Source organism: Neophocaena asiaeorientalis, unplaced genomic scaffold, assembly GCF_003031525.2.
Source record: "Neophocaena asiaeorientalis asiaeorientalis breed wild unplaced genomic scaffold, Neophocaena_asiaeorientalis_V1.1 scaffold166, whole genome shotgun sequence".
In the NCBI taxonomy this organism is placed as follows: domain Eukaryota; kingdom Metazoa; phylum Chordata; class Mammalia; order Artiodactyla; family Phocoenidae; genus Neophocaena; species Neophocaena asiaeorientalis.
This window is the reverse complement of record NW_020174933.1, coordinates 3,155,986-3,179,826: the sequence shown is the minus strand read 5'-3', so window position 1 is coordinate 3,179,826 and position 23,841 is coordinate 3,155,986. Positions and strand designations below refer to the sequence as shown.

The 23,841-nt window shown below is 38.0% G+C and overlaps 1 protein-coding gene across 1 annotated transcript in view; it reads right to left on the bottom strand.

Annotated features, from left to right (window-relative positions):
* The window catches only part of ERO1B (endoplasmic reticulum oxidoreductase 1 beta), a 90,207-nt gene that overhangs the window by 25,943 nt on the left and 40,423 nt on the right, over window positions 1–23,841 (bottom strand). Inside the window, exons 3-7 of the mRNA XM_024761486.1 lie at window positions 23,536–23,655; window positions 16,167–16,250; window positions 10,959–11,000; window positions 9,299–9,381; window positions 4,007–4,080 (exon numbers count right to left, since the gene is read on the bottom strand). Coding sequence (XP_024617254.1) covers window positions 4,007–4,080; window positions 9,299–9,381; window positions 10,959–11,000; window positions 16,167–16,250; window positions 23,536–23,655 — 403 coding nt within the window. The remainder of the gene's footprint in view (window positions 1–4,006; window positions 4,081–9,298; window positions 9,382–10,958; window positions 11,001–16,166; window positions 16,251–23,535; window positions 23,656–23,841) is intronic.

Sequence of the window (23,841 nt, the reverse complement as noted above, 5' to 3'; positions counted from 1 at the left end):
GAAGATTGAATTAGTATCAACCTCTTCGCCCAATTAAACAACCAACAAAGAAAAAAAAAAACCCTGGATTCAAATATTAAAGTATATGGATTTAAAATATACTCTAAGGGAGTAGAAAGTCACATGAGTAAAATCAATTATATCAGTTTTTAAAGTACTTAAGTAAACTTACGTTCTTAATGTTTTTAGTGTGTATTCCCTTAATTCCCAAATCAAAAGTTGTTTTAAAAAATTTAATACTTTTTCAAATCATGAAAAAGGTGTTTTGTTAACCCTACAGAAGGTATCAGCAAACTATGGCCCACAGGCCAAGTCTGGTCTGCTGTGTATTTTTGTAAAGAAAGTTTTATGGGAACACAAGTCATGTTCATTTGCTTATGTGCCACTTTCACATTATTATGGCAGAGTTGAGCAGTTGTAAGAGAGACCATATGGTTCACAAAGCCTAAAATATTTACTGTCTGCCCATTTACAGAAGAAAAAGTTTGTCAACCCCTGACCTATACTGACAAGAATTTCATGACATCCACAGTGAGGAACGTATGTGGGAGAAAGCATACACAGGCTGAGGTTCCCTATAAACACATCCATCCTTAGTCCCAGGGCCACCTGTGACATGATCATAATTAAATTGTTCCCAAACTATAACTTCTTTCCATTTGTACAGCTGTATCATACGTTCAGGTAATGCTCTTGGATCCCTATTAAGTCCTCCCCTCAAAAAGTTTTCTCTTTTTCCTCCCTCTACAAACCTGCTCCAAAGCTATTCTTTCTTTTTGACCATGCTAACCAATACCTAAGGATTCAAAGAATTACTACTGAATCAAAATACCTAATTCTGGGAATTCATCAACTCAAACCAATATTTTTTCCTCCTCCTCAAGTACACCTTTTTTCCCCAGTTGAATTTTCTTTTCACTGTCCTAATTTAGCGTTAGAGTTACGAGGCCACACTGCATGCTCTATGGTGCCAGGCATCCTTCCCACCTTCTAACCCATATATCTCTTAATACGTAATGGTTGCATAGGACAACTTGGCGTGTAAGCTTTTTGCTTACGGACACAGACAAAAAATATAAGGTTACAGACTCAGGATTGAGTCTTCAAGCCTCCATCTCCAACGCTACCCCAAACTGCCACTAACGCACTATTAAAACATAATTTCCTCAGTCAAGGAGAATCTATAGTTTATAAAGCATCCAAGTAATTCTGATACACAGGCAGATTTAGAAACCAGTGTTTTAAGCAATATTTTTAATGTATCAATGAACCTGTTTTAAGGGGAAAAATAAAAAGTAAAAATCTATCACACTGTTCAGGTTATTTATGAACTAACTACTTCATTGAGCAAATATTTACTGGGCATGAACCATGGCCAGGCGGCGTTCTAGGCACTAGGGATACAGTCGTGAAGAAAAAGACACGGTCCTTGCTCTCAAGTCGCTCACAATCTAGATGAAGACAGACAACATACAGATAAACTAAATAGTGTTTCTCACATAGTTCTTAGTACTCTGGGAGCAGGCAGCAGTGCAAAGAGATAGAAAGTGAAAGTGGTTACTCTTTTATGACAGCAGGCTTCTCTGAGGAGGTGACATTTGAGCAGAAACCTGAAGCAAAGGAAGCAGCAAGCCATGCATAAAAATATCAAAAAAAAAAGAATAGAGGTAGGGAGAGCGGCTTACCTTAAACCACTGAATTATTTAAAAACCTATTATTCGATCTATGAGGATCATCTTTCCTTTCAAATAATGATAAAACCAAAAACAAAACAGCAGAGAGCAAGGGTGTTTGACTATATTCCAATAACTGGGGTGAATATTCTTCAGACTTTTTGTTTTAATCCAATGATTTTATTTTATTTTTAAGTATTTATTTATTTATTTAGCTGCGTCGGGTCTTAGCTGCGGCATGCAGGATCTAGTTCCCTGACCAGTAATCGAACCCAGGCCCCCTGCACTGGGAGCACAGAGTCCTAGCCACTGGACCACCAGGGAAGTCCCTAATCTAACGATTTTAGATTACTGAAGTAACTAAACAATGACTCCAAAGCTACTCTGATAGTATTTTTTTTCAACTGTAGGTAAAAATCTTTGGGACGCACATGAACATTACTACCCAGGAGAATCGTGGTAATCCAACTAGTAGCATGGTTTCACGTGTTTAAGAATTACATAAAATATAAAAACAGGTGGCACAGCGGTTAGGAATCTGCCTGCCAGTGCAGGGGACACAGGTTTGAGCCCTGGTCCGGGAAGATCCTACATGCCGCGGAGCAACTAAGCCCGTGCGCCACAACTACTGAGCCTGCGCTCTAGAGCCCACGAGCCACAACTACTGAGCCCACGTGCCACAACTACTGAAGCCCATGCGCCTAGAACCCATGCTCCGCAACAAGAGAAGCCACCACAGTGAGAAGCCTGCATACCACAACAAAGAGTAGCCCCAGCTCGCCACAACTAGAGAAAGCCCACGCACAGCAATGAAGACCCAACACAGCCAAAAATTAATTAATTTAAAAAATATAAAAACAACTAGTTATTTTAATATGTAATCCTAAAATTTTTAAAGGATGATTTTATGGAAATTTTTATAGGACACCTCTTCCACTTTTACGATTTAAGAAGCTACTACTGAAAAATTAATTAACACTATTTATACTGATGACAGATAATAGAACACATCAATTTAATCATAGCAAGCAATCTCTACAATTGAGTAGTATTTTTTACTAAATACCTAAAGAGAAATATATACTCACAGAAATGATTTTTTAATCTGAAAACCTGTTAAATAAGCACTATCCAGAATATTTTAATAAAAGAATACATGAGAAGTTGGAAAGAAGTGACTATGAGTGTTAAACACTCAAATATAATTAGATTGACAACCAAAAAGCAAATGAGAGCAGTCAGTCACGTGAGTGCTTACCCAGGAACAACTGTTTGCTCTGATAAAACCGTTGCCAATTCCAAATATCATAATAGGGGTATTTATGAATTGCCCATTATCATATCAAAAAAACTTTGTTCAGATTTCTTAACAATTTCCTTGCTGAAACCATACAAAACATGGTAATAACACTCCCTCTCCCAGCATCTTCTCAATTTACCATACTATTGTAGAAGCGCCCTGTAATTTATTCCATTACAGACAGCATTAAAAACACAATTCTACATAAGAATCTTTAAAACAAGTCTTTAGAAAGCAAACCATGCCAGATGCTTTAAAAATTCAGAAGAACTTCTGCTGCCTGTTTTCAGTTATGCATGGTTGAACCCCAAATTCTTTTCTACCACCAGAAAATAACAATACCAAGGTAAAAGGTAAAGAGAGGTCAAATGAATGATTTAAGCCTACTCAACACAATTATTGGGAGTATTCTCCTATAGATAAAAAATTTTGAGTCACGTCAATTATTTTCTGTTAAAAGAAGTGGTAGTTACTACTGAACTGCCATTTATTCCATTCCAGGGGACTCTTGGAAAGAGGGCTGTGGGGAAGTCAAATTAGAGTCCTCCACGATGTTGGAAGGTGTCTTTATGTTAGTTTGTTGAGACCTCCAACTAATTCGAGTGTGAACGTTTCTATAACATGGTCACAGACCTATAACTAAGTGGCTTGAATTAGAGGTCCATAGGAGGTGGGGTGTCACAATGGAAAGAAGACAGGTTTGGGATTCAGTCAGATCTGGGATTAAATCCTGTCTCAGCCTCTTGCTACTGTGTGATCTTGGGCAAGTTACTTTGTCTTTTTGAGACAGTTTCCCCAGATATAAAATAATACACACCTATTAGGGTAGTTGTAAAGCTAAGAAATAATGTACTTAAGGCACTTAGCACGGGGCCTGGAACATCGGTTCTCAATAAACACCATTATGAATAATAAGATCCACATACAACATCCTGTGTCTTTAAGCTATAACTCTGACTGTAACTTCACTGATTTAAGGGTCTTAAAAGGGTTAAAGTTAAAATAATGTAATTACAATAGTTTCTTTTATTACCATCAAGTTCACAAAAGTGATCCTGTGAATCATCATATCTTGCCCAGTCAATGAAAGCTTCTCTGCTTTGATTACTATGGGAAGGAGGAATAAAAAAGAAAAAGGATTAAATCTGGAGTTGAAAACTTTAACACTGTATTCTAGTGTACTAAAAATAGATAATCTGAGATCACATCTTTATTAATTAGATGGTGTTACAAATTCAGTTAGCAGTCACATGAAGGAATGATTAAAACAAGTTATATGAAAGACATATTTATTTCTGTGAGTGATTTATATTTCTTAACTATATTAAAACTATTTTAGCCCTAGTTCAATGATAACTACTTTGACCAGAAAACTAACTTACAAATATATATAAGACGTAGTTAAACACGAAATTCAGGCTGGTCTTTTTAACTGACTTAGAAACTGTAGTTAACTATGTATTATTTTTTCCTAAAGTAGGAGTTAAATTTACTTTCATAATTCTTTTAATTTAAATTGCTTCTCTACTTATACAACCCAAAATACTAAAAAATGCATTTCTAGGATCTTCCATCCAATGTGCTATTCCCTAGAAACACCAATGTCACTTTCATCACAGTATATCATTCATTTTACACATTATGTCACATTTAACAAAATCTATGTTCAAGATTTCTTTTTTTTAATAAATAGATGTATTTATTTATTTTTGGCTGCATTGGGCCTTCATTGCTGTGCGCGGGCTTTCTCTAGTTGCGGCAAGCGGGGGCTACTCTTCGTTGTGGTGCCTGGGCTTCTCAATGCGGTGGCTTCTCTTGTTGCAGAGCACAGGCTCTAGGTGCGTGGGCTTCAGTAGTTGTGCCTTGTGGGCTCAGTAGTTGTGGCTCGTGGGTTCTAGAGTACAGGCTCAGTAGTTGTGCGCACGGGCTTAGCTGCTCCGCGGCATGTGGGATCTTCCTGGACCAGAGCTCAAACCCGTGTCCCCTGCATTGGCAGGCAGATGCTTAACCACTGCACTACCAGGGAAGTCCTATGATCAAGATTTCTGACCTGGAGGACTGATAAAGGAACAACTACACTCATTCAAATAAACTTTGACCTATATTCACTTTAACCTATATTCAGACCTTCTCTGTCTTAAATACATGATGGTAGCATATATACCATCTTTATTCCCTAAAGGAAAAAAAATGAGGCAGAAAAAAAAGATGTACCAAGTATAAATCAGGTATTCATAAATGTGGTACTGTCATAGCCAATAACTTACTTTGTATTTGAGAAGCTGCTGCATAGCATAACGACTACAGGAAGTATATAAGGCTGGCCGCACCACAACAACTTTACCAATAAAAATTTCCGATTCAATTTACCATGGGACTTTTTTTCTCCTATGGGAATATATAACTAACTTCATAAAAGTTAATGGAAAATTTTATATCATAGGTGACTCAGCTGAAATATATGATGCCATAAAACAAGAATGCCTAAGCTCTAGTTAGAGCTAAAATGATAACTACAGTTATGTTTAATCAGATAAGTCTTCTGCTGAAAATAGTAAAGAACAAAGCAATTTTGACATAAATGCCTATTTTCTTATGAGCAATATGACTAACTTAGAGGAACTTTCAGCACACTTATTTGATGAAGTTTTCTGGATTGTTTCATCTAACCCTTGCCTAAAGCCATGGTAGCAGAAAAGATATGGAATGTTAATCTAATGCTAATAGAGCTGGCCCAGTTTGGTTTATAAACAAGTTATAAGGAACCTTAGAGGTCATCTAGTCCAGCTTTTCTAAAAGTCAGTATGAAAAAAAAAAAAAAAAGTCAGTATGAAGATAGATGCCACGGTACTTAAAGAAGAATCTCTTGGGCTTAACCTAGGGTTTTCTGTCAAGACAGTGCCGTGAGTTAAAGTAGTCATCTTTGAAGTGGGAAACAGGGACAGGAAGGGGTGGGATGGAGGGATCACACTAGGGCATGAGAACTTTGGGGCGTGCAGACATAACCATCTTGACTGTGCTGATTTTTGTGAACGTACACATGTCAAAACATCACATTGTACATTTTGAATAGGTGCAGTTTACTGTGTGTCAATTACACTTCCATAAAGCTGTTTAAAAATTACACTACCGATTGTCGGAGAAGCTGTGGAATGAGGAACTCCTGTGCACTACTACTAGCAGCAATGTATTTTGGTACAGTCATTTTGGAAAACCATTTGGCAGTTCTTAATTCCACTCCTAGGTATATTCGCCACAGAAATGCATGCCAAATGTACCAGCAAATATCCACCTAAATATTTTGTGAAATGGCCAAGACATCCAGCATAATATTATTCAACATAATGTTAAATAAAATAAGCCAGATACAAAAGAATACACACTATATTATTCCATGTATATAAATGGGCAAAACTAATCTTTACTAACATAACTCAAAATCAGGATTAACTCTGGAAGGTGGTAATGGCTAGGAAAGTACATAATGTGATCTTCTGGGTAGCAAGTATATTGTTCTGGATGGTGAATAATAGAGCTGGTTTACTTTGTAAAATTAAATTGGCCTTTATACTTAAGATTTGTATACTTTATTATGTGTGTGTTAAACTTAAAAGTTTAAAAAATTAATAACTTCAGTTTAACAACAAAAATCCATAAGCAAAATTAAAAGACAAGCCCTAACAACCCATACAGGCAACAAAGAATTATTATCAGATTATATGAAGAATGCCTACAGAATGATTTTAAAATGCACCCCTTCTCCAACGGAGGAAAAGATAGCAAAGACTATTAACAGGCAATCTACCTCAAAATCTTATGATAACTTAAGGCCCAGTCCCTGGATCACTTCTCTATTTATATTCTCTCCTTGGTAATCTCACTCAGGTTTATGGTTTTTAAATATCACACATTCACTGAATGACTCCCACATTTTATCTATAGCCCAGACCCCTCCCCTGAAATTGAGACTTGTATATCCAACTGCCTGCTGGACATTTCACAGGCAGCTCAAACTTAACAAGTCCAAGGCCGAACTAAAATTTCCCATCAAACTTGCTCCTCTGGTAGGTGCCCCCAGTTCAATAAATGGCAGCTCCTTTTTTTTTTACAACCAAATCTTGTAATCATTCTTAGCTCCTCTCTGTTTTCATACCCTACATCCAATCCTTCAGCAAATACTCTCAGCTCTACCTCCAAAATCTATCCAGAATCTGACCACCTCTCATCATTTTCACTGCCATCACCCCAGCCTAAACTAAACCACCGTCATGTCTTACAAGGATTACTACAATAACCACATAAAGCAGGCTTCCACGACATAACACCTGGCTCCCCACACACTCTCAAAATCCTCCAGTGACTTTTCATTCCACTCAGTTTTAAAAGCAATATTCATAATAAGTGTCTTCAAGATGCTACAAGATCTCCACCTCACCTTACTCCTGCCCCCTCCCATCCCTAGCATCTTCTGATTTTGTCTTCCATTCCTTTGTCCTTGTTCACTATACTCCAGCCACACTGGCCTTGTGCTTCCTCAAGCAGTCTAGGCAAGCTCTGGCCTCAGGGCCTTTTACTAACCATTATGCATGCCTGGAATACTGTTCCCCACCTGCTACATGCCCAGGCAGCCATATTAAGACTCAGGCCTTCATGAGCGCTTTGCCTGTTATCACTCTGGCCTTCTTGGACCAACAATTTAAAACAGTGCAACCACCTTCACCCCTAGCCCTCTCTCTCACTCTTCCCTGCATCATTTTTCTGCCCGGCACTCATCATCATTTTATTACTTAGCACTAACTTTACCTGTTTCTTGCACATCTCTGCCTAGGATTAAGCTGCAGGAGCGCTGGAATTTGTTTCCCACTTACACCGCTATAATCCTAGAATAGCACCTGGCATATTGTAGGCATTCGTTTGTTGAATGAATAAGAAACCGGAATGCCGAATAAACAAGAGGAAACAATGCCCAAACTCACTAATAATCAACAAAATATAATTAAGGAAAAATGAGATGCTATTCCACACTTATCAAACATTACCAATTGTTGGCAAGGATGTGGAGAACAAAGCAAGTTCTCAGTGCTGGAGGCCATACCTAGCCACACAAGTGTTTTAGAAAAGCCACCAGGCTATATGAAGAACAGCTGCAAGAGGGCAAGCTTAGGGTTCAGCAATTTTATTTCCAGTGTATACAAAAAACATTAGCAAGGATGCTCAAGGTGGCATAATTTGTAGAAGTAAAAAATTTGAAACAACCTAAATGGCCATCAGTAGGGGAATAGATAAGCAAAATATGGCATATTTATATGATGAAAACCATTTATCAGCTAAAAAAACATAGAGATTTGTCTCATTCTAACACGGATGTATCTAGAAAGCAAAATGTGCAGTGCAAAGAGTTGCAGAATGTTAATGATCACATTAATCATTTACATAAAGGAAAAATAAAATCATATACACAATCTATATATATAAATTAAAAACAAAAACATGGACTTGGATACATACCGAATTCAGCTATCTCTAAGGAAAGAGGGAAGAAAACAGGATTGGGGAATAAACATGGGGGATTTCAAATTCATCTTTGGCATTTCTCTTTTCTCATAAACATGGTAGAAAATGTTAACATTTATTCATTTGGAGTAGAGGATATATGGGTGTTTATTATATTATCCTTTCTACTTTTATATATTAGAATTTTTCATCAATAAATAAGATACATAAAACTACTAACTTTATTGTCTTTAACAATTATAGTACATAATTACAAATCTTAACAGGGAAATTAAAAAGAATTTCTGTAATAGTCCCTTCCCCACTCACAACTACAGATCTGCTCATTTTACACTGCATAATCTGAGACCACTTACAAATTACTCATGTTGGCCTTCAAAAGCAGGTTTGTACTTAGAGCAAATAAAGTCAACAGAAAAAAAAAAATCTATGAAACATTAACAGTTATGTTAATAGAAACCTTTACCGTTCAAAATGTAACATATAGATTGAATTACTATTTTAAAAAGACTAAGAGATTCAAGTTCCTTTTCCCATAATAATCAGGAAGAATGGACCCATAAACCCTGCTAAATGAGAAATCACCTAAATTTTTCCTTTTTAATAGTCATTATTGATGACTTAGAAATTTCAGAATAAGCTAAGAGGAAGCAAAGCTATCATGAAATTTAGGATAAAGAGTAACTTTTTCCTTTCAAAGATTAGTTGAAACTTTAATGTTTAATCTAAATCACAAGAAAAACCAAAGATTTCTATCATAAATAAATTAAACAAGGGAATATTTTCTTAATACTACTAAAATGAAATTTACCTTAATGTGCTGTTAATTGCTCCCAGTTTACTAGCTTGTTCACAATCTTCTAATTCTTTGGTATTGTTTGCCACTTTCAAGTACTGAAAAGAAATTCATAATATGTAAGTTTAGTATCAATTACTACCTTTGTCTTTATCTCAGGTTCCATTGGCAGAAGAGTCAGTTTGTCAATGATGATGTATACTAAATATAGATACATCCTATTATCAGAATCCCTAACACATGGAAGAAATGCAAATGAGTCACAAATTTCCACCTAATAAATAAGCAAAGACATTAAAAATGTAGCAATTTGCATTGGTATGTTGGTGATGATGTGAACTGAGAAGACCCTCTTGGGAAAGTAATTTAACAATATTTATGGAGAGCTGTAAATATGAATAAACCCTTGAGCCAGCAGTCCCACTGCTGAATCCATATCCAGAGCAACATTTAAAAACAAAAACCAAAACCACTTTAGAAAGTTATTTGGTACTCTCCTGTAATGTTGAGATAGGCATCCCCTTTGGCCCAGCAATCTTACTTCTAAATATAGACCTAGAGAAACTCTTACATACGTGCACAATTCGAGGAAAGACAAAGGTGCCAGTGCGTCATTGTTTGTGACAGCAAAAACCTGAGAACTGAAATGTCCATCAACAGAGGAATGGCTATTCACACAATTACAGAAATATCTATACAACTGAATATTTTGCAGCTATTAAAATTAACAAAATCTACATATATTAGCAGAGACAAAATTTCAAAAGGACGATACCACGTAAAAATGTAAAGTAAAAAAAAATGTTTTTAACTTGAAGAAATACAAAATATAATATTAAAAATTGTTTTAAATTTTGTATAACAGACCTATATATTACTTGGGGATACATGTATAATACAATATAAAAAGAAAAAGTATCACAGAAGGATAGACATCAACTTCAGCAAAGTGGCTAGCTCTAGGGAGGAAGGAAATATAATGGGATTGGGAAGGAGTTCAGAAGGGATTTCAATTGTCTTTATACTATTTATTGTAGATCTGAAACAAAAATAAATAAAAGAGGGAGTGTAAACCAAAGACTGCAAAGGTAGAGAACACAAGAAAATGGAGAGAGGATGCATAGGGAAGCAGAGAGAGAGGGTAGGATGATCTTTATTACATATGTATGATAGTGAAAAGCTAGAAACACACTGTTATTTAAAAACATATGAATGGCCAAGTAGATTATGACATACCCCATAAGAGGAAAAGGATAACCTTTTAATGCCATTGAAAAGTACTATGCTCAAAATATCTTGATAATTGTTTACTCTTATACAATATAATCCTGAATATGACTGAAATAGTTGAAAACAGCTGAAACAGAAGAGTAAAAATACATGCCTGACAAAATGCCTGTTGATTAGGTAAACTGACACTGACTACAGTACTTTATAGTTATTCTAGAAGTTCTAAAAACAACTAAAGTATTTCAAAAGAAGCTACATAGTTTAATTGTAAAGAATACACTACACCTCACTGCTTGCTACAAAATTAAGGATTTGGGATTCTCAGACAAAAATGTGTCCATTCCTAACTAACCATATCATGGTTCTCTTCAGCAACTACAACAAGAAGTAAGGGGCAAGTTTCACTATGTAAAGCAGAAGTATTTAATGAAGAAAAGTGACTCACCTTATTAGAACTCCCAGCTTTAATTCCAACTGGAATTTTACTCTTAAAAGAAGAACAAAAACAAAAATTTAGAAAATGATATTTTCATTTTTTGAGATTTCTTCATGAATTATTAATGCCACTGTTCTAATTCAAAGGCTATTTTATTTTAGTCCATGAGGAGAAAATATACATTCATTCAAATTCTGTTTTCATACTACCTCCTGAGATGAAAGGTAAACAACTATCCCAATTTACAGGCTTGTAAATCACAGTATAGAAAACTGAAACAAAGAGTGTCAAAATCAGCTCTAATAACTCTCAATGCAGTAATTAATAGGTTACATAATTTTTAGGTTTAAAAAAAAACCTAGCAAAATCACTTTTTCCATAAATTTTCTTTCCACAGAAACAACTTTTTAAAAATTAAAAATTATTTGAAATATATTATGCTTAATTTAAATTTCTGCTCTAAGTAGACATCTGAAATTTACATACTTTTGAATTAATACTAGAAAGCAAGAGTAAGTTCTTTGCCAGACCTGTGGTTGCCAAGGGGAAGGGGGGGTGGGGGAGGGATGGACTGGGAGTTTGGGATTAGCAGATGCAAATGATTATATATAGGATGGATAAACAACAAGGTCCTACTGTACAGCACAGGGAACTATATTCAATATCCTGCGAAAAAACAAAATGGGGGCTTCCCTGGTGGCGCAGTGGTTGAGAGTCCGCCTGCCAATGCAGGGGACACGGGTTCGTGCCCCGGTCCGGGAAGATCCCACATGCCGCGGAGCGGCTGGGCCCGTGAGCCACGGCCGCTGAGCCTGCGCGTCCGGAGCCTGTGCTCCGCAACGGGAGAGGCCACAGCAGGGAGAGGCCCGCGTACCACAAAAACAAATAGAAAATAAGATAAAATAAACAAAGTGGAAAAGAATATGAAAAAGTATATATACGTATAACTGAGTCACTTTGCTGTGCAGCAGAAATTAACAACATTGTAGATCAGCCACACTTCAATAAGATTTTTAAAAAAAGTTTCCTTGGCTCATATGATTAACCTAGGGCTTACCAATCTAGGTAATCTAGGGTTTACCAATGTAAGAAATTCACGTAGGTCTTTCTTTTCTGTAAAACCAATAATTAGTTTCAGGCTTAAATAAATCTATGAATTATTACAGCTGGTTTATCAAACACAATCGAGCAAAAATCATATCTGAAAGAGGCAATCCCAGGTTGATCCTCTGATCAACCCAGGGAACTGATTTCCAACATCTGAATCTATGGGCTATCAAATTAATTGCAAATTACCCATTAAAACTTTTTCATGTTTCATAGATAAAGTTTAGTCAAATATTCAGAATAAATATTTTTCTGTCAGGTTGAAGAATGTAAATAATAATGATAAGAAATTTCCCCCAATAACATATAGCTAAAACGTTACTTGCTGCCAATATTTTATCATCTCAGTGTTTTTTAGCACCACTAACAGAAGGCAGAAGAGAGAAAAGTATAAAACTCAAGTCAAATGTAGCAGTTATAGTTATCAGACCCTGAACTTAAAATATGGAATACTTATTAAAATGCCCTCTCATTACTGTTGTCCTCTAACAAGTATAATATGCTAAAACTAAAGTACTAGCAGCTTTTTAAAAGGTTTGATGCTGAATGCAGTAACCTGACTTAAGTAAATCTTAATACAGGCTATTGAGAAATATGGGGATAGGCACCACAGATGATCATCATGAATAACATAAAAATCACAAAAAAGAATTATTAAAAGTAATGATAGGGGACTTTCCTGGCGGTCCAATAGTTAAGAATCTGCCTTGCAATGCAGGGGATGCCGGTTCGATCCCTGGTTGGGGAACTAAGATCCCACACGCCACAGGGCAACTAAGCCTGTGTGCCACAGCTACGCAGCCTGCGCTCTAGAGCCCGCAAGCCACAGTTACTGAGCCTGCATGCCCCAACTAAGACCCGACGCAGCCAAGTAAATAAATATTTTTAAAAAAGTAATGATAAATGTAAAGTTAATAACTAAAATCAAACATGAAATAAACTAGTTGTTGCCACTAACAATATGAAGCAATCTGCAAATTATAAAATTAAGTGAGCCTCACGATTAAATTAGACTTCAAGTTATAGAATGCAAATTGTAACTCTGTATCATGACAAGTTTGGGTTCAATATGAAACGCCTACTGAATTTTCCCCAGAGAGAGAAATACAAATATCCTCACATTAGTTCAAAGAACCAACATAAAGGGATAGTTTTCATCTCTGGAAAGAAAGGAAAGAGAACGACACTGGGAAGGGAATAGACAGAAATTTTTAAATACTTATGTTAGATTTCTTATGTTGGGGATTCACATGCAAATAAACACCTTCATTTATTCTTATTAGAAATTTAAGACTACAGAGGATAATCCACTGTAGACAATAAATAACTGATTATTTTAACATAAAAACAACTTAGAGGGGCTTCCCTGGTGGTGCAGTAGTTGAGAGTCCGCCTGCCGATGCAGGGGACACAGGTTCGTGCCCCGGTCCGGGAAGATCCCACATGCCGCAGAGTGGATGGGCCCGTGAGCCATGGCCGCTGAACCTGCGCGTCCGGAGCCTGTGCTCCGCAACGGGAGAGGCCACAACAGTGAGAGGCCCGCGTACCGCAAAAAAAACAACTTAGAAACACATATTGTGCAAAACCAAGTAACTCTCACAACTGAGCAATAAAAAGGCAACTCAAATTCAAAAATGGGCAAAGGATCTGAATAGACATTTTTCTGACAAATATATACAAATGGCCAATAAGCACCTGAAAAGATGCTTGATATCAGGGAAATGCAAATCAAAACCAAAATGAGATGCCATTTGTAAGCATGGCTAAAATAAAAGACAAGACAGTGTAAGTGTTGACAAGTATGTAGAGAAACTGGAACCATGATACATACATTGCTAGAGGCAATGTAAAATTGTACAGCACAATGGTAAGAGTTTGGCAGTTCCTCAAGAGTTAAAGTTACTATATGATCTAGCAATTTCACTCCAAAGTATATTTGAGAATTGAAAACATATGTCCACACAAATATTTGTGCCTGGATATTTACTCATTATTCATAGTAGCCAAAAAGTAGAAACAACCCAAATGTCCATCAACTGATGAATAAACAAGATGAGGTATATCCATACAATGGAATATTATTCAGCAATAGAATGAAGTACTGATACATGCTACAACATGGATGGACCTTCAAGACATTATGCAAAGCAAAAGAAGTCAGTCACAAATGACCATATATTGTACGATTTTATTCACATGAAGTGTCCATAACAGGCAAATTCGTAGAGACAGAGAGTGGATTAGTGGTTTCCAGCAGGAGGAGGGAGTAGGAAACAGGGTGACTGCTAATGGGCAGGGGTTTCTATTTTGGGGTGATGAAAATGCATTACAACTAGATAGTGGTGATGGTTGCACAATTCTGTAATATACTAAAACACTGAATTGTGCACTTTAGAATGAGTGAATTTTACGGTATGTGAATGAAGTATGTCTCAATAAAGCTGTTATTAAAAAAATGATGGTAACGATATATATTGACATAAACATACAATAAATAAAAAGCTCTCACTTGCAGTAGAATGCCAACTAATAAATGTAGAAGAAATGGAATCAGAAAATCACTATTTGACAACTATCATATAATTAATTCAGGCAAGAATCATCAATGGATGCTAAAACTTATGATGGCAAAAATATGATAAAAAATGAGATATTTTCATAGTTCATAGTCTCAAAAAATTTTCCCACTTTACCATGAAGAAATATGGCAAACACCACCACAACCACATGATCAAGACGACATCACGTGCCTCCTGATATGGCATTGAGAAGGACACATCACTTCTATGGTGTACCTGCCCAAAGTGCATGACCTTAATCTAATAATTAGGAAAGACCAGGAAAACCCCAAATAAGGGGGATTCTACAAAATAACTGGTGTATTTTAAGGAAAGGAGGGAGGAAAAAAGGAAGGAAGGGCGGGAGGGAGTTCATTAAAGTCAAGACAACGAAAGACAAAGAAATACTGAGGGACTCTTCCAGATTAAAAGAAGACTAAAGAGATGTGACATCCAAATGCAAGGCACGATTCTGGATCAGAAGGTTTGTTGCTGCTGCTGCTGCTCTGAAAACACCTTATTAAGTCAACTGGCAATGGGTGCTTAAGGTCTACAGAGTAGACTTTGGTATTGCAGAAATGTTAATTTCCTGATTTTGCTAATTATGCTGTGGTTAATAATCTTGTTTCTAAAGAAATACACACTGGAGTATTTAGGGGTAAAAGATCATCATGTTGGTTACATACCTAAATGGTTCAAAAAATAATAATATTAATATATACATATAGAGGGAATAATAAAACAAACTTGATAAACATTAACATTTGGGGAATCTGGATAAAAAGTATATGGGAATCGTTTGTACTATTCTTGCAACTTTTCTGTATGTCTCAAATTATTTCAAACTAAAAAGTTAAAAACATTTTATTCTTAAAGGAAAACGTAAATTTTTTTTTTTTTAATTTTCCGTTTAGAAACAATATTGGTTCAGATGTTTTTTTCCTGTTTTTAAAGGCAAAAAACTAGACTTACTGGTTAGGTGAGAAAAGCAAAAAGTAAAATGGAAATAGCTAATTACTGTTGAAGAGGGATATAATTAATTATGCTAGATGTCAAAAAACGAAGTCTAAAATGTAGCTTTCCCTTACTAACAAGTACAGCCCTTCCCCCCCCAATGTAACAAGACCAACGCAAGATCTAACTCCAAGCCTTGAATTTCCCAAGTTTTTGCACTCTATTTCCCACTCTAAATTTGAAACTTAAGGTGCAGTAGCATTTTCTTTGCCCATGAAACAAGATGCAGATTCAGTGAAGCATGAAATAAGAGCCAACTGCAGATCCAGTCCTAGAACAGGCCTCCATTTTAGAATCAGACTATGTTTCCACATCCAGTCACCAACACCACTGGATACAAGACTGTCTACAAACCCATTTTGGTGGCAAGTACAGAATAAATCTTCTGTAACCTGGTTAAAAAGAAGAGAGCTGAGACCATATGAACTTGATGACAAGTCCAAATGCTTTGACATTAGCCTAAAATGCACAGTTCGTGCTTATCTAAAAGTCTAAGAGAAAGCATTTCTTCTCTCATTTTTTAAAAATTTGATTTTACCTCTGGACAAGGCTCTACATGACAGTCTTTTATTGAACAATGGCCATCTTCTGCCCAGAAAGGACACGGTCGCTTCAGGTTGACCTTGAGAGAAAGAATGAATGAGCATTAGTCAGTGTGTGTCACAGTCCTGCACTGCTAAGTATCACTGTGCTGGGCTCCAGGGACCCAGTGGTGAAGGAAAAGCATCCTATCCTGAGGCATCTATATAGCTCAGAAGTTAAAATGACTGAAGTCTTTCAGACACCCCAGGTATAATACTTATTTTTTAAAATAAATGACTGCTATTAGTCCTCGGACGCTTCAAAAGGGAATCAAGTCCAGGCACACCGCTCACCTGCAGAGCCTGGAAAGCATCTCGGGACACTCTAACGTCTCCTAGCCCCTACCATCACCTCACTGACTCAGTTCTCCCAGGCACCCACTCACCTAACAGATGTGCCCAGAGCACCCACCATGCATCAGGCACTGTGTAAGCTCTAGGGGAAAAAGAGGCAGAAAAAGCACTTTTCCCCTGCAACTTACAGTTTCCTGGAGGGAACAGGGATTATATATTTGCATGTTCATTTAATTACAAATTGTTGCAAGTGCTACAAAGGAAAATCAGAGTTCTGTGATGGAAAATAACGGGGCTGGTGGATGCAGGTCTCTGAGGAGGTAGTGTTTTAGCTGGTGGAAGCGTGTATGCGGAAAGGTGACAAGGCGCTGACTTAGTTTAGCTGACTTTTAGTAGGGAAGGCGGAGGGTGACAGGGAATGAGGGTAGAGATAGACAAGATCATGCAGGACATTTTACCACACTACAAACTCTGGATTTTCATATTCTAAACCTAACAGCAAGACAGTAATTCAATAGGACATCCACATGCATTGCCCAAGCCAAAAATAAAAGTTTTATTCTTGTTTCCTCCCTTTTTTATCCCCTGCAAACAATTCATTACTCACTTCTCACCACCTCTTCTGTCACCACCTGCCCCTGCCCCGACTACTGCGAGTCTCCCTACTCCTACCACCATCTATTCTCTACACAGTAGCTATAATCATCTCTTTGAACCAACTCAGAGCATACCAATCCCTGCTCAAAACCATCCCGTGGCTTCCTCTCACCTTTAGAGTAAATCCACAGGCACTCCATTGCCTGGTCCACCTGTCTGACCTATCTCCTCCCAAAGCCCTCCAGGCACAACGGCCTTGCTGGAGACACATCAGCTCCTTCCTGTCTCAGGGCTTTACGGTGGCTGTTCTCTGTGCCTGTGCTGGTGGCTCCTCCAGGTCTTTTATGGCTCAATCCCCTCACCTCCTCCAGGGCTCTCTCAAATATCACCTCAGCAGAGAGACATTTCTGACCAGACTCTCTCAAGTAGTGCTCGATACGCACCCCACACGCTGTTTCACATGCTTTTATAGCACTTATCACTACTTGAATATTATTTATTGTCTGCACCCCTGACTGTAAGGATGGGCATTTTGCCTGATTCATTATTTTATCACAGTGCCTAGCACACATAATAGACACCTCAGTAAATACATGCTAGGTGAAGTAAAGAATAAGCACATTACAAGGAAGAGGCAAAAAGAGGTAGAGACTGGCAACATGAGGAGAGAATGGTCAACTGTGCCTGCGGGGTCTCAGGAAGGCCTTCTTGGTAGCACGTAAAATGGGTATGACTAGAAGTTTCCTAGAGGAAGAGATTTCTAGGCACAGGGATCCGGATGCCTAAAGGCAAAGAAGCTTAAGATAGCCTGGCACGCTTGGGAATTGCAGGTTCCCCTGAGCTCCTGGCTTGTAAATCCACCTCCTCCCTGGCATCTCCACAGGACACACACAGGCACCTCAAACTTATTATCACCTCCCAAACAGTGCTCTACCCTCTAGTAATTCTTGCCATCTCAGTAAACAGCAACTCCATTATTCTAGTTCTTCAGGCCAAAATCATGGCATCATCCTTGACTCTTCTCTTTGTCACCCCACATACGATACCTCTGAAAATCAGCTCAGTTCAAAATCCAATTCAATGGCTGAGAACCCCTTCCGTGGGCTGGTTCCCTAGTTTCCTGCCCCTTCTGTTGTTCCTCAAATACATGAGGCACACCATGGTCTCGGGGCCTTTGCTCTTGCTGTTCCCTCTGCCTAGAATGTTCTTTCTCCAGATATCCACATGGCTTGCTTTCTCATTCCCTTTAGGTCTTCCTCAAATGTCACCTTCTCGGTTTGCTTAGGTTGCTAAATTTTAGGCTAATTTGTTACGTAGCAATAGATAACTAATACACAGTGTTAAGGAGTGGGTTGTGATAGACGCTGCAACACACTACTCAGGTCACCCTTCAGGAAGGAAAGGCTCAACCCCAGCCCTGGAAACACTGCAGCCAAAGAGAGCCACTTTGCCCAAGGTGGCACCACCCCTTCCTACAATGCCCTTCATTCAATGACTGGTGTAAGGATATAAAGGCCTAGACATCCCCCTGAAGTAGGGACAGCTCTGGGGGGTTATTCCATCTTAAGAACTACCCGCCCCAAAGGGTCACCTGAGGTTTCTCTGAGGCTGCATCACAGCTTTACTTCTCCCTTTGCCCAGTCCTGATGTTCTCCCTTCCTTTTCCTTCCCTATGTTGTTGGTTCCAGGAGTTGTCCCTAATTAACCTCTTGGACACTAATCACTGTCTCAGAGTCAGCTTCCCAGGGAACTTAACCTGTGACAACTTGTCCGGCTCCAGAAAAAAACTACATGTATTTTTATTGGGTTCACATTAAATTTATATATTAACTTGGGGGAGAATTAACATCTTTATGCTACGAAAGACATCTGTCCATTTGTTCGAGCCTAGTTTTATGTCTTTCAGGAGTGTTTAGAAGCGTTCTTCCTTTAGATTTTGCACATTTCTTGATACATTTATTCCTATATATTTTATCTTTTTGCTAATGGAAATGGGGATTTCTTCTCCATTATATCTTCTAACTTGTTATTATTTATGCAGATATTGATTTTTCAATATTAAATTTATAACCTGCTATCTTAATGCATTTTTTATTATTTGTGTTCATTTAATAATTTAGAGTTTTCTAGGTCTACTTTGTCATTTATAAATGGAGATAGCTTTATTTATTCTTTTAAAATTTTTATGCTTCTAGTTGCTTTTTCTTGTTTGACTATACTGGCCAATTTGGTCCAACAGTAAAGGAGACAGTAGGTACCCCCTCCTCATGGTTCCTGACCTAAGGGAGAATTGCTCTAGTGTTTCCCCAGAAGTAAGGTGCTGGCAGTGCTGATGTTAGGGTTGAAATTATCATGTTAAGGAAGTATCCGTCAATCTCACTTGGTCAACGTTTTAAAAAATCAGGAATGTGTACTGAATCTTATTGAAGACCTAAAAGCCTCATCTTTACATTCTTTTTTTTTTTTATAAATTTATTTATTTATGCTGTGTTGGGTCTTTGTTTCTGCGTGAGGGCTTCTTCCAGCTGCGGTGAGCGGGAGCCACTCCTCATCGCGCACCATCGCGGTGCGCGGGCCTCTCACTATCGCGGCCCCTCCTGCCGCGGAGCACAGGCTCCAGACGCGCAGGCTCAGCAGCTGTGGCTCACGGGCTCAGATGCTCCGCGGCATGTGGGATCCTCCCAGACCAGGGCTCGAACCCGTGTCCCCTGCATTAGCAGGCAGATTCTCAACCACTGCGCCACCAGGGAAGCCCTCATCTTTACATTCTTGGAATGAAATCCACTTGGCCATGATATATATATTTTACTTTTGGTAACATGCTCAAAACTTAGGCATCATCTTTGAGTTCACTTTTACCCTCACACCTTACATTCAATCCATCAGAAGAGCTTGCTGTGTTACCTTTCATATATGGCACTAATTCGATCATTTTCACCTTTTCCAACTCTACCAGCCTATTTCAAATCTGTATCATCTTTCAGCTGGACTACTGCAATAGCCTCAGAAGTGCTTTCTCTGTTTCCTGCCTCACACCCATACAGTCTCTTTTGTACAAATTCCTCCAATAGCTTCTTATCACACTTTGGATCCAAAAGCCTTACTGTGGTTTAAAAAAAAAAAAAAAAACCCAAAAACTACAGGGCCTTATTAAGTCATTGTTTAATTCTCAAATTTTGATTTAAATGCTTAGATGAAAGCATAGGGGTTTTCTTGTTTGTTTGTTTTTGGCCACCCCAAGTGGCTTGTGGGATCTTAGTTCCCCGACCAGGGATCAAACCCAGCCCTTGGCAGGGAGAGCGTGGAGTCCAAACCACTGGACCACCAGGGAATTCTTTTTTTTTTTTTTTAATCTGGCCTCTACCTACCTCTCCAACTCTCCCTCTCATTCACTTTCCTCCAGCTATACTGGTCTTCAAACACTCTGCGCCTTTATACCTGCAGTTCAACTCCCCTTCCCTGGAATGTTCTTTCTCCAGATTGTCACGGGTGACTCTTTCACATTAGGTAGCTCTTTGCTCAAATGGCACAGCAGGAATGTCTTCCTTTCCTGACCACCTTCTTTAAAATAGGGCTACCTACCTTCGCCATTCCCATTATCCTCTAACTCCAATTTTATTTTTCTCCATGTAATTTCCTATGATTATAAAGTAAATGCTATTTTATTGTTTCCTTGTTTATTGTCTGTCTCCCTAATCATATAAAAAGTTTCATAAGGTGAGAGGCTTTCTTTTATTCACTATTGTATCCACAGCACCTAGAATACACTCTGCTACAGAGTAATTATTCGATAAATACTTGGCAAATAAAGGAATGGAACGGATAGAAGAGAGAAAATATAAATACAAGCTACAGCAGCAAAGTGACCGGTTGATAGAGGTAGACTGTTACTTCTACCTGTATTTCCTTGCTTGCTGAATCATAAGCATGTATGTGTGTTTAAAATTAACCTCTTCTCTTATCTTTCCTCTTCCACCACTAATGTACTCCACGTCAAATTTCCTTTTTTTTTTTTTGAATTCACAGGTTGACAGAACTACAAGACGAGTAGATAGTACCCACATATCCTAGACTTGAAGATAACTGGATTAACTAGATCATTGCATTACCCTCCTTTGGGAAAGGGTACGAATATATTCCGGTTACATACACAGTAATTTCATTATGTTGGTTGGAACATTTTTTAAATTGCATGTATGACGAAGAATTGTATGTTGGCTAGCCAATGACCACATTGTTATTTTTGCCTACTCAACTTTCATTTTTCCTCCTTCTGTAACATCCCCTAATTTCTCTTGGAGAAACAATATGCAAATGCAAATAGGACTATTAACCAAATTGTCCTTTGGTCAAGTGGTGGGGTTATATGACCCTGCCTAGACCAATTTAGACCCTCTCTCCCAGAAACCTGACTCTTGTGTAATATTAAAATATGGGGAAATGGTTAATTTGATCCAAAATTTTGGCAGTATCATAAAGAGAATGGCCATTAGTTCCTGCTATAATTTCTGTCTTTTCTGAAATATGCTTCTTCAGCTTATTTTTCAATTTTGTGAGCTGCTCCACACCTCCACACCTTTTCTTAATAAAACTTCTCTTTCGTTTGTAAGCCAACAAAAGTACCCTACCTTAGGATACCTAAACCATTGTTTACTCTCTGGAAAATGTGGATAATGTTGACCTAACAGGATTTCAGTATAAAGATTCAATGAGATATTCATTCATTTATTCAAATATTTGAGTGCCTACTATTGACCAGATCTATGGGGATACAGAAACAGAAGATATAATCCCAAAAGGTAAGTGTGAAAGAGTGAGGGCCATGACATATTGAGTGGACATGTGATCTGGACGTTCTGTGAAGGGATGGTCTTTGATAGAAGGAACACTTCCTTCTCTGTATTAGACTGAACCATATGAAACTGGCAACATTCAACCATTCTGATCTCTAAAAGCAACAATTTCATATGGTTAAGCCTAGCAGTAGAAAGGAAGCAAGAGAAAGCAGTTACAAATGCAGACAGACTTAAGAGACATAGGAGTGGGAATCTGAAGAAGCTATTGGAACCTGTGTTGTTTGTACGTAAACTGTCTAGAATGTTAGACAATAGTTTGCTTAGATATAGATTTCTTTTTGAAGTAAGTTTATGGCAACTGTATTCCTAAAGGATTTTGTATAGAGGAGAAACATTCACTTTTTTGTATATTCTTGGGGCTGATGGGAAAAGGGGATGGGTTCCCAAATCTTTAGGTCTTGACTTTGTTATCTTTCTACACAACTTACATTATTTGGGAAGTTTTATTTTTTAACCTTCAAAAATATTTAAAGGACTGGGGACTTCCCTGGTGGCACAGTGGTTAAGAATCCACCTGCCAATGCAGGGGACATGGATTTGATCCCTGACCTGGGAAGATCCCACATGCCAAGGAGCAACTAAGCCCATGCGCCACAACTACTGAGCCTGTGCTCTAGAGCCCGTGAGCCACAACTACTGAGCCCGCAAGCCACAACTACTGAGCCCAAGTGCCACAACTAGTGAAGCCCTGCGTCTAGAGTCCATGCTCCGCAGAGAGAAGCCACCGCAATAAGAAGCCTGTGCACCGCAACGAAGAGTAGCCCCTGCTCACAGCAACTAGAGAAAGCCCGCACACAGCAACGAAGACCCAACACGGCCAAAAATAAATACATAAATAAATGTATAAAATATATTTAAAGGACTAAGATAACCTATACAGTAACAGGATAAAAAAGGAAATCATGCTTACTTTTTAAAATAAACTAAAAATGAAAATCAAAGAAATTATAAACCCAACCAAATACTGAGAGCAAGAACACAACAGCAGCTTTTAAACCACTGTTCTTTTGAATTTGTGTTATTGCTACTGCCTTTAAACTACCATTGGTTATTCTGAAACGGTCCAGCGTGGACTACTGTTAGACTTAAGAACCAATTCTGCAGTCTTACTATGGATGGTGTTCTGCTTCTATCCTCAGGCCGCTTTGCCACCTGTCACAGTGAGCTACCCAACAAATGCTGCTGTGGAACCGTGTACCACTAACAACGACAGCACACGACAATGCCATCAGCACAACTCAGAGCCTGGGTAGGTGTGTCTAGATAACAGAACCTAAGTTACAAGGGAGACTGATAAAATAAGTCCTGGGCATTTTCAACTTCTTTAGAGGAAGGAGTCTCTCCCTCAAAACCCAAATTGAACAATGAGAAATCTCCCAAACATAAGAAGGGAGTTCAGATTCTTAGGGTTCAAAAAGACTAATAGATTTTCACTGCAATACTTAATACATTCCAATGATAAAGGATACACACAGGGTGCTGAGTAGAAATGGGTCTCCAAAAGAGTCGCAAGAGTCGCACCTGCAGAGAGCTATATAAAAATCTTTAGTACCAACGGAATCTGAAATTATAACCATACCTTGTAATAACGGAAATAGTCTCGTTCTTGCAGCTTTTTTATTTTGGGGAAGATTTTGAAGGTGTTGAAGTTATCGATGCTATCAACATCACACAAGCAGTCATCCAGGACACCGGTGACCTAGGGGGAAACATGTATATAATTCAAAAGATGTAAACTACTGATGTTTCAATCTTAACAAATCTGTAGTATTACATAAAAAGCTAAATTATGCATTCAACTTAGTTAGTATTTGCTGATTAAGATATATAACATTTAAATCAGTCACTTTTTTTTTTTTTTTTTTTTTTTTTTTCTTTTTTGGGT